Source organism: Choloepus didactylus, chromosome 13 (genome assembly GCF_015220235.1).
Source record: "Choloepus didactylus isolate mChoDid1 chromosome 13, mChoDid1.pri, whole genome shotgun sequence".
Taxonomy (NCBI): Eukaryota; Metazoa; Chordata; class Mammalia; order Pilosa; family Megalonychidae; genus Choloepus; species Choloepus didactylus.
In genome coordinates, this window is record NC_051319.1 from 7,458,080 (window position 1) to 7,470,229 (window position 12,150).

Consider the following 12,150-nt stretch of genomic DNA (forward strand, 5'->3'; position numbering starts at 1 on the left):
CTAAAGCCAACCCATTCCAGGTCATGAGGCATCACAAACACTGCATGCTGGACCCGGGTGGTGGAATACCACAGAGCAGCCAGCCCTTGGCATCTTTAGGATTAACATTACTGATTTCAGTGAATTCAAAGAAACCCAAAGAGCTCATAACTTGTAATTTTAATTTTGCTGAGGTATAAATATGTGTTATATATTCTGAGGTTACACAGTAGAAATAAGACACTTAGCTAGTAAGTGAACCCAACCAACCTCCCTTATTTATATCTTTATACAAATATGCAGCTTTGTTGAGCTCTATCTAGTCTCACACACATACACAGTAATCTCATGAACTTATAAAAACATTTGTTTCTTAAAAAAAAAAAAAAGGCCTAGAAAAAGAGACCCAATTTGCTTAGTAATAAAAGAGAAGAGAAAGAACAGCATTAAGAATGATAAATCCCAGCCAGAATATTAGTTCTGACTAAAGCAAAAGACGGAATTTCAAATTAAATGGTGGCTCAGGTTTATGATGGACAAGAGTCCTCCAAATAACCTATATGGAAACAGGAAATAGAAACTTACTGAATATGAAACTTTCAGTAAGATTCCAAGCCATACAAAACTGGATATAAAATGAATTAAACATGAAAACTCTTGAAGGTATGATTTAAATTTATCAGTCATACTTTAATGTATGAGGACAGGGATAGTGTCTAACTTGTGCACTACTATATCCCCAGCACCTTGGACAGGGCCTGGCACATACTAGGTATGCAATAAATATTTTTTAAATGTGGAATCACTGAAATAAATTATATGCTACAGAGGTACTTGTGAACTTGGGACCTATTTCTTCCAATAAATTGCTTGAAAGAATAGTCACAGTAGGCAGTATGAGCTACAGGAATTGTGACTATTCTCTGCTTTTTGCAATGAACAAAGCAAAAGAGTAAGAAGTGGCCAGAGACCACACACACCCCCCTGCCTCCCCCTCCTTTCTTAGAGAAGATGTATCCTTTAGGGAGTTATCACCTTCACTTCACCTTAGGCAAAAATAACTACCAAAACAGCCCTACAGTGGCAGAGCCACTAAAGGAAAGCAGGCCTCATTCTCATCGAGGGATCCATTCGTCTTAATCTTTTTAAGAGGCACTTGTTGCAATTATGATTTCAGGACACAGAAATTAAACTCAGGATATTATACCTCCCAATTAAAATAAATTTTTTTTTAAAGCATGGAATCTAGTCTATTTGCAATTTCTATTTAAACAGAAAACACCAACAAGGTGGTAAAGTATACCCAATTCAAAAAAGGGGGAAGAAGCCTCCTTACTATTTAGCAAAATTAAATAAAAGAAAATTGAATACATTTTTCACTAATATAGTGTAAGCTTTTAAAAAAGCACCTGGATGGAAATAACTGATAATTCTCTCAGTCAAAACAAAGTAAGATCAAATGGGATATTCTAATGCAATGTTTTCTGGAAACATTTTAAATTTCAAACTTAGTCTATTTTCAGAACCTAGAAAATGGAACAAATCATAAGTCATATTTTAAAAATAGGAATCAATACAAAGTTAGTTGTAAGGTATAATTTTGATAGATATTTGATAGGTAAAAAATCAACTGTAAGGATTTTACAGAAGACTCTTAGGCAGGATCAACTGTAAGGATCAAATGTAATTGCAATTAGTACTTATTTCACTCCCCCTTTCTAATATAAAACGTGCTTTGAAAGTTTTTGTCTTGGAGACAGTCACTAGTTATGTGGCTTTAGAAAATTCATTTCATTTAGTCTCATTTTCCTTATCTTTAGAAAGACTTCTAGGAATCATGTAAGTTCAACTATTTTCTGAATTTATAAGAACTTGCTTGGTCCTTCCTGTGCTGTTGGTAATTTTCAAATGGTTTTGGCATTTTTGAAGCTCCTTATTGGTTTCCACATTTAGGAAAAAGACCTTTTACTCTCCATTCATGATAAATACCCACTTAAATTGTCTTTGCTCTGCCATTTAGCTTTTTAGCTTTTGTTTCTTTGCTATGAAATGGAATTTAAAGTATTAAATATCTTTGTTCTACTGGCAGGGATGTAGTAAAGCTGCTATTTTAATAAGAAAGTACAATTAGCATACTAATTAATTAGAACATTGCATTCAATTGAAATAAAATTATGATTAGCATACTAATTAATTAGAACATTGCATTCAATTGAAATAAAATTATGATTAGTTTTAACGTGACTATTTCATCTTGATTACTATTATTGCATCTAAGTTTTTGCAGTTTCAATTAACAGAGACAAGCCCTGGAAAACACAGGTCTCTTGATGCCCAAGTCAGTGATGTTGAAAGAAAACCCAAAAAAGTGGGGCATGGGACCATAGTACCTTCTCATATTTAGCCATCAATATTTTTATCAGTAAGATGAAGATAACTGTAAAGACTCAGATTATTACTATAGCACCTTCTCATATTTAGCCATCAATATTTTTATCAGTAAGATGAAGATAATTGTAAAGCCTCATATCATTATGAGTATCTAGTTAAATGAAACGGAAAACTTACTTGTAAAGGTAATACTCCGCATGGTCTATCTCTTCACGAGAAGAAATGTTATCCACAAACTAAGGGAGAAAAAGAAACCCGTATTGAGTACAAATTATGCCATATATTGGGTCTAATTCACGATTGACTTTAAATAGATAAAACACCCATTTTATACAAACCAAAATTCATGCTTAGTGGACAAGGTTCATGTGTTGTGGTTCTATCTTAGAAATTGCTTTATGTTGAACAAAGAATATTCAATGGCTCTTCTATGTTAGAACAACCTTGATGAGAATGACTGAAAGCCAAACATGAATCTTGTTAAGAACAAGAGGAAAGCTCCTTCCACTATATTTATAACTAGTCATTGGTATTTCCCTTCATCTTTCAACACTGATATTTTCTCTACTTACTAAGCTCCAAATACATGGGAACACAAAGGCTGAAAGGATGAAGTCTAATGGTTACAGAAATATGGCCCAGGAGACAAAAGTCCAAATTTAGAGAATTTGGTCTTCTAATATTTTTCCTATTGATTTAAAGTTCTGCTTATGGACTAGTCAATTCTGTGAGTCCTCTCCCAACAAAGTCTCCTTTCATAAACATAAAACCTGAGTATGTTCCTTAAATACAAACCAAATAAACAAATAGAAAGGACTACTCCAAGGATGGATTACATCCTGAAGTAGAGACTCAGATGCAAAAAAGATGGAGTAGGAGATGATGCATGTTATAAATATAATTAAAATATAACTAAAATCTCATGAAAAGGGAGAGGAGAGTAAAAATGGAAAGGCTTTCCAAAAATGCCTAGGACTTATGGATTTGATTTGGAATACTTTCCTCTCCCAAGAAGGAGCAGATAAAACTGGTTCAAACACAGGACCTACGATTGTTTGCTTGATGCCCTCTAGGACTTAGTTTCCCCATCTGGTAGGTTAAAGCCACCGGCTCTGAAGAGTATGAGACTCCAAGGAGAAAATGTACATGAAAGTTCTTTAAACTCTGAAGTGCTACCTAAAAACATACCAGGTATTATGTAATACCTGGGGTATTCATCCGTCATATAAGCAATAGACCAATAGCCTTTTGGGTCCCCTCCAATCTGAGAATTACGATCCTATAAAATTTAATTTATGACCATATTAAATTGTTTACCTATTAAAAGGAGAAGAGTAAATGGCAGAGAGGACAGGACTAAAAATGAAGACTGGACAGGACTAAAATGAAGACTGTTTCTTTCTTTTCCTCTTCTAGATATAACAATACTTTGAAATTCACAGTGCCATTAATTTCCACAAAGAGTTTTCACAACTAAGATCTCATTTTAGCATCATATCATCTCTACAAAGAAGATACTATTGCCCTCATACTGGAAATGAGGAAACTGAGAGAAGCCCCACTGCCAAATGTCACAAAGTGAATTCATGAAAAAGGTAAGACCAGACATATTTGAGGAAGACATAGAAAAGAACTCTGATGTTGTAGAGATCTTGGTTTGAATCCAGACTTGTCTACTTATGAGCTATGTGAACTTGGACAAGTTATCCAACCATTCTGAGCTTTATTCATAAAATGGAGATAATGCTTATCTCATATAGCTGCCATAAGAATTAACAGAGATAGTGTGTATCAGGAAGCTAGGATGATAGCTGACATAGAAGCTGATCAGTAATGGTTACTATCAATTACTATTCTTGATTCCTAGCCTAATACTATTCTCTCCCCTCTCATTCTGCAGTCATTTAACATTAACATTAATATCCATTCTTTTATAGACTTTCTTAACTACCAAAACCACTTCTAATATTAATAAGTACTATCACTTTGAAGGATACATCAACTCTTAAAAAGATCATGGCATAATGTAGCAGAATATCATACCTTGCAAAAATATTAAGACAAATCAGATACAACAGTGATTATTGGTATCAGTCTGGTAAATTTATTACATTTTATTTCAGTCAAAGAAATTTGCTGCTTCACCATGAAATATCTATTAGTAACTGCAAAAACATACCATACTCTGGAAAAATATTTCTTATGAATAGTATTTTTTACTTATAGTTTCATCTCTATAAAGAGCCTTTCTTGCTTTCTTTCTTCTTCATTTAAAATACATATATTCAAATTTTCTTACCCGTGATATTGTCAAAGAACTAACAGGCAACTTTCTCTCATATGTTTTATCCATCAAAGATGCTAGATCAGCTGTGAAGACAATGAAGGAAAAAGAACCCTGTTAAATATACATATTTCTCAAGAAAAATCTAACAGATATAATTCATGACAGATGGCTGCCAAATTATGAAGTCAATATTAAAACAAACTCTCATTCCTGCTCTTTTTTAGAAATCACTTTTATATAAATTTAAAAGGATGAAGAAATATTAGTATCATTTTTAATGATTTATTTAGTTGGCATAAAGATTATTTTAAAAATCCTAGCATATATTTACCTTTTAAAAAAATGGATCAGTATCTCTGGAAGAAGACATAAAAAAGTATTAAAGACAACAGGGAGAGGAACTATGGCAGGGGACCAAAAGGAGGAGACTCTTCATTGCTGGCACATTTAGTCCTTTTACAGTTTGAACCAGGTAAACTGCTAGTTTTAAAAATCTTTTTAATTAAAATTTATTGAATGACTATTATACATCCCCTGAACAAACCAGAGAGGCACCCTGGTTATCTTTAATGGCTTCAGCCTGAACTACTCCTATTTTGATTTCTTTTAGCAGAACATCCATAGGAATACTTGGTATTCCTTAGACTACACTTTTATTTCAGTGTCTAAGAAGATCTGAAATCCTAGGTAATACACTCTCCAAAATGATTATTGCATGCCTTCTCATTGCTTCTCAAACTTCTAATACCCTCTTTCCCCTCGCCTTTCATTCTCACTCTCAGTTCATAATTTTGTGCCTTATTTCCCTGAGAAAATACAAGCCATCAAAAGACTCCTTCATCCTCCTCCTATCTTCCTACCAGGCTACTAGCATCTGTGTCCATACGTTCCACCTTCTCTCCCGATAAAAATGATGAACTACACTAAACAAAAAAGATATCTCTCTTGAGCTCACATGCCCTTCCAGTTACCTTCCCCTTTTCTCTGCTCCCTTTAAAGAGCAAGATGCCTCAAAAATAGTCACCTCTGTTACTTCTGTTACTGCATTCTTAGCTCCCACTCTCTCCTGTACTCACTTGAATCAGATTTTGGTTTCCCTCACTCCATGTGCTGGTTTGTAGATATTACGTTCCCCAGAAAAAGCCATATTCTTTAACGCAATGTTGAGGGGGCAGATACATTAGTGTTGATTAGGTTGGAACCTTTTGATTGTTTCCATGAAAATGTGACTAGGAACACCTTTGATTAGGGTGTGTGACCTGTTGATGGGATTGTTTCCATGGAGGTGTGCCAGCTTGAGTCTTGATTTAATCACTGGAGTCCTATAAAAGAGCTCACAAACAGAAGGACCTCAGAGCAGCTCAGAGAGACATTTTGGAGACAGCTGTTGAAAGCAGACTTTTGCTGACACTTTGGGGTTGCTAGCCCAGAGTTTGCTCCAAAGAAGCTAAGAGAGGGCAAAATGCCCTCAGAGCAACATTTTGAAGAATGCACAGAAGCTGAGAGAGGAGCTGGAACACAACCCGGGATCAGGAGATGCCAGCCATGTGCCTTCCCAGCTAACAGACGTTTTCCGGATGCTATTGGCCTTCCTTCGGTGAAGGTATACTCATGTTGGTGCCTTAATTTGGACACTTTCATGGCCTTCATACTATAAATCTGTAACCAAATGAACCCCCTTTATAAAAGCCAATTCATTTCTGGTATTTTGCATAATGACAGCATTAGCAAACCAGAATACTCCACTACCACCAATGATCACCTTCACACTGTCCAATCCAATGGCTAATTCTCGGTCCTCATATTATATGACCTTGCACTACCATTTAAAACAGTTGATCATTCTATCTTTCATGAACTACTCTCTTTCTTCTTCTGCTGTCTGGTCCCTCTTTCTTAGGCCCCATTTGCAGGATCTCCTCTTCTTCTTGACTTCTAAATACTGAAGTGTCCAAAGCCTCAGTAATACTCTTCTCTTCATCATCTACACTCAGTCCTAGGGGATCTCATCCTCTCCATGGCTTTAATCATCACCATCTGTAAACTGCTGACTCCATAAGTATATATGCCTACCCTTACTTGTGCCTTTAACTCCAGACTTGCATTTCCAACTGCATAGGTGATAATTTCATTTGGGTGTCTAAACGTTGTCTAAACATTACTTGTCCTCTTGATTACTCAGTCTTCCACTTCAAACATGCCTTTCCCTGAACCTTCCCAACAGTAAATGGCTACTACCTTAGTTAGCTTACTCAGGCCAAAAACCTAGATGTCATTCTTGACCCTATCCTTTTTCATACTCTATAACCAATCTGTCAGCAAATCCTACACGCTCTACGTTTGAAACATAACCATGTATTTTTCACCTACTCCACTGCTAAGCCATCAATATCTCTTACTTCCCAATCAGTCACCTTGTTTCAACTATTACTCCAACCCTTACAATCTAATTTCTGCAAAGCAGTCTCAGTGATCCTTTCAAAAGGTTAATATTGTCATTCTCTTGAGTCAACCAGCCAATAGCTTGCTATCATAGTTAGAATAAAATCCAAAAAATTTTCTAGGACCTACAAATACCTACATACTCTGGTTTGTGGTGCTTTTTTTTACCCCCTTACGTTAGAAGTAAAACTTATGAAAGCAAGGACTTAATTCACTGATATTTTATCAGTCCCTAGTACACTACCATAAAAGGTACTCACTAAATATCTAAGGAAATGCATTAAAGTAAGGAAGGAAAAGAGGAAGGGAGGTAAAAGAACTGATTGGATTTCCAAGTTATTTTTTACCCCCTAATGGAAGAAATTAGTATCAAGCAATAAAGAGACTCTAAGAGGTAATCAATTAACAAGTATTTGTTAAAGACCTATGGGTGTGCATTTAACACTGTAATATGACTATTCCTTTTTTTTTTTTTTTTTAAACCATTTTCCCCTCTTTCCTTTCCCTGGGGCAATGCTCTTAATGACAGTAGCTATTGGGAGACAGCACCTTTGCAAACCTCAAAAACCTGATATGATGTAAAAATAATCAGCTTTTCTTAAGAAAAAAAGGATTGTCAGGTTATTAAAGAATGCAAAAAAAAAAAAAAAAAAAAGACCCTAAAATCTCTCTACACTAAGGCAAATAAATATTTTTACGTCTACTTGCTCACAGAATAGGTGTTAATCGGCTCTCTAAAGATACCAAATCTTTATTATCACTTCACAATAAAGCTCTTGTTTTGAGATGACAGGCAATGTAAGGAATCACCTCCTTCACTTAAAATATATACTTTAATGAACAAAAGCAGGATAAGAACCTACAGGCTTAAAGTGGCATACAGGCCTGTTTCTTTGTGGGTTGTACATAGTGCACAACATGTAAGCAAACACTGGATTGAGTTAGCTTCAATGATCACCTCTATAGTGTGGTAACTCAAGATTCCATTTTAATCCTTCACACCAAAGCATCTTCAGTCAAGTGAAATTGGCTGGAAATTAAAAAGGCAACAGCTGCCGAGCCAGTATCTGATGAATAACATTTGCATACTGCAAGTCAAAGAAAGATTTACTGCTAAATATAATATGTGGCCAACCACCTCACATTATAGCACTGGCATGATGAATGAGGCAGAAAACTGCACAGAGCAGGGATGGCCAGGAAAACTGGGGCAGCTGTGGCCTGCAGAGGGCCAGCGCCACAGGCTTCTGGATTCTGAGCTTCAGTAGTTAAAATCACACTTCATGTTTCATGAGGGGCCAGCAGACGCCCAGGTGTGTTCAAAAGGATGTGCCAAAGATGTTTTCTAGCCTGTCTGTCATTCAGCTTCTCAGGGTTATATCACAGCTGATGGGGTGAGGACAACAAAGACTAAATGGGAAAACTGATTTGAAATTTGAACTCATCATTTAACTAAACTTAAAGCTACATTGACAGTGTGGAAGTATGTCCAGAAAATGAAATGGATACTAGTAAATAAATGTCCTTCTTGTTTGAAGACAACAATACCATAGATAATCTAAGGACATAAAAGAGTTTACTGAAGACCCTGCACTATTCTAAGTATAGGCGTGCACTGGTTCACAAACCTGGTTGTAGATTTGAAATACCTTTGGGACTTTAACCCATCAGATTCCTGGGTCTCACACCCAGAAGGTGATGTGAATCAGAATGAGCTTTCAAGAAGCTAGGTGATTATCAGAGGCCAAAGCCAAGTTGGGAGCATAAACCTCGAATGTTTAGGGAGCACAGAGGGTAGCAGCCACCCTGAGACCACTTGAGGATTCCCAGGGACATAGAGTTTTTATTTTAACAGCTTGTGGGGGACAGAAGACAAAATCAAGGCATTTGGTAAGATGAGAAACTGGTTCAGAGGTCCTCAGATAAAGCCAGGACACCCAGGACTACACCTATAGTGGAAAGACGAACTAGAAAGAAATGTACCCTGCAAAGGCAAACAGCAAAGACTGTTGTCCCCTGAGGATTCTAAACTACAACGTCAGCCCTCATGCCTCTTTGGGACTCTAATCATACTTCCTATGTGATCCAAAATATACCAAACTGAGAATTTTGTTTAAAGTGGTCTTGAGTTGATAGTGCCCTCAGGAATCTAGGAAAAGCAAACACAAAGCGAAAGAAGCCAAATGAAAGGAGTACATACTATATAAGTCAATTTACATAAAATTCTAGAAAATGCAAACTAATCTATGGGAACATTAACTACATCAACCGTTGCCTGGGGACTTGGGGTAGGGAGCAGGAAAAGACAGAAGGCAGGATTACAAAGGAGAAGAAGAAAACTTTAGGGAGTTACAAAGGAGTAGAAGAAAACTTTAGGGAGTTACAGAGAAGTTCATTATATTGAGTGTGATGATTTCATGAATACATACATAAGTACATCTGTCAAAACCTATCAAATTGTACACTTCAAATAAGTATGGTATATTGTATACAAAAAACACCTCAACAAAACTGTAAAAAAGAAACTTGATGAATAAGTTAGAGAGAGGGTTAGACACAGGTGAAGAAAAAATTAGTGAATTGAAAGGTAGATTTAGAATAAATTACCCAGAATGCAGGAAAGGTAGACAAAAATGGGAAGTATGAAAGAGGATTTAAGAGATAGAAGATAGAACAAGATGGTCTAAAATAGATATAATTAAATTTCCAAGAGAAATTACTAAAGAGAATAGGAAAAGGTAACACATAATGAGCTAATGGCTAAGAATTTTTAAAATTCATAAAATATATGATTTCTCAGATTCAGGAAACACATAAACACTCAAATAAGTAAAATTAAACTTGCACCATGATACATTGTAGTATATGAAGAATAAGAAGATTTTTAAAGTAGCCAGAAGAAAAAGATAAATTACTTACAAAAGAAAAACAATTATAACAACAGGTGTTTTCTCAATAGGAACAAGGGAAGCCATAGGACAGTAGAACAATACATTCGAAGTGTGCGGAGTCAGCACTATTAACCTAGAATTGTAACCTAGAATCATATACCTTGCAAAACTATCATTCAAGAATAAAGACAAAATATATTTTAGACAAACAAAAACTCAGAGAATTTATCAGCAACAAACACTCACTAAAGGAATTTCTAAAGGATATGTTTTAGGAAGAAGAAAAACGACCCTAAAATAAGACTTGAGGTGCTAGAAAGAATTGATGAGTAAATAAACTGGTGAAAACGTGGGCAAATGTGGGGAAAATCGACTGTTTAAATGTCTTACTTGTATTTTTTAAAAAGGATAAAACTTTAAGATTAGACAATAGTATACACTGTGTGTGTGTGTGTGACTAGACTTAAAGTGCTCCAAAGGATAGCAGAGTGTGGTTAACATTAGAATTTAAGTTAAATGAGTATGTTAAAAGTTACAGGGCAATCATCTCTAAAACAGTAGAAATTGAGTATGAAATTTCCAGACAGTAGAGGGGAAAATAAAAAATAAGAACAAAAAATACCCATCATCAATTCAAAGAAAGTAAGAAGGAAAGGAAAAAAACAGGAAAGCTGGGACAAATCATAAAGTGATAGGTAGAAATCAATCCAAATTTATCAGTAATCATAAAATAACAATGTAAATAGACTAAACTTTCTAGTTAAAAAGTGTCAGTTGTTAGCTTGCTTAAAAAACAAAATATAGATATATAAAACATAGGGACACAATAACTGAAAATAAATGCATGGAAAAAATATACTAGGCAAACAGTAGCCAAAAGAAAGGTGATACAGCTGAATTATTATCAGACGCAACAGACTTAAAGGCATTATTTTTACAGATTAGGTGGGCCATTACATTATGATCAAAAAATTCATTTTTCCAGGACTATAATCTATACCAAAGTAACACAGCTTCAAAGTACATAAAATTCTTACAAAGAAAATGTCAATCTTGTTAAGCATCACAAAACCTGTAGTAGAGATATGCTGGAAAAGAAGCCTCTTACAAGAGGGTGGATCTCTAGGTCAAAATTGTGATTAGGTAGGAAAGAGGGATCCTCCATTGAATCCTAAGAACGTTAAGGTGAAAAATTGTTAGATGGCTTCAGTTTTTCATAATTTCCACATAACTATATATCACTGTCACCCATTCAGCCAACACTAAGCTCCTTCTGGGCTTACAACCATCTATGTACCATGTACCTTATCTAAATTATGTAACAAAGAACTAGATACAAGTTATTATTGTACTTCCTAGAGGAAGTGATCTTGGAAAGATAAGCTGAAACTTTATTTTTGTATTCCACATTTTAAAAGAAAAATACTGACAGGTGACATATGATAGAAGTAATAGAAGGAAATAGAGAAAACTATTAAGGAACCAATTTGGATATAGTTTTTTTAGATTTCTTTCTATCTACTTGTAGCTTTAAAACAAATGGATCCAATAAGGGAATAATGTAAAAGGAAGCTTTGTATACATATTTACAAAGAAAATGAGACTAAAGAAGGATGATATGCACAAACCAGACCCATTTCCAGAATAGCCAGCAGATGGTAAATATGAAACCTAGTAAATGAACAGATGTCACAGAGATGAAATATGGAACTGAAAAAAGTTAGGAAAGCAGGCTTCAGAAAATCTCTACTGGGCCTTAATAAAGGATTGGAAAATTACTGCATCAAGCCAAAGTCTTCCACAGCCGAAATGAAACAGCAAAACCAAACCTTAGCTAATGGGAGAAATCTCTGTAAGAAGATGACCACAGGGCTCAGCCTCTACCCAAATTCAAGTGTGTTAACAGTATAATGCTCTCCCTGGATTCCTAAAAGGTCTTCTTAAAACACACACACATGCACACACACACACACATACACACACACACAATGTAACCCAAATCAAAATGTACCACTTTGTGATTAAAACCTGAAAAATCAGATATAAATAGTTAATTCAATAGGCTTCATGCCCGGGTGACTTAGCAAATTTAAGGCAAAGGTCACATCTTTTTCCTCTCCTGGAACCCAGGGCTCTGAGCCTCTCCATCAGGCCTGCCTC

General features: G+C 35.4%; 1 protein-coding gene across 3 annotated transcripts in view; it reads right to left on the reverse strand.

The window, feature by feature from the left end:
* MRPS27 (mitochondrial ribosomal protein S27) overlaps window positions 1–12,150 on the reverse strand; it is a 111,044-nt gene that overhangs the window by 82,999 nt on the left and 15,895 nt on the right. For all 3 annotated transcript variants that reach the window (XM_037800971.1, XM_037800972.1, XM_037800973.1), the window contains 2 exons: window positions 4,670–4,740; window positions 2,548–2,606 (listed from right to left, as the gene is read on the reverse strand). In XM_037800971.1, the coding sequence (XP_037656899.1) occupies window positions 2,548–2,606; window positions 4,670–4,740 (130 nt within the window). The remainder of the gene's footprint in view (window positions 1–2,547; window positions 2,607–4,669; window positions 4,741–12,150) is intronic.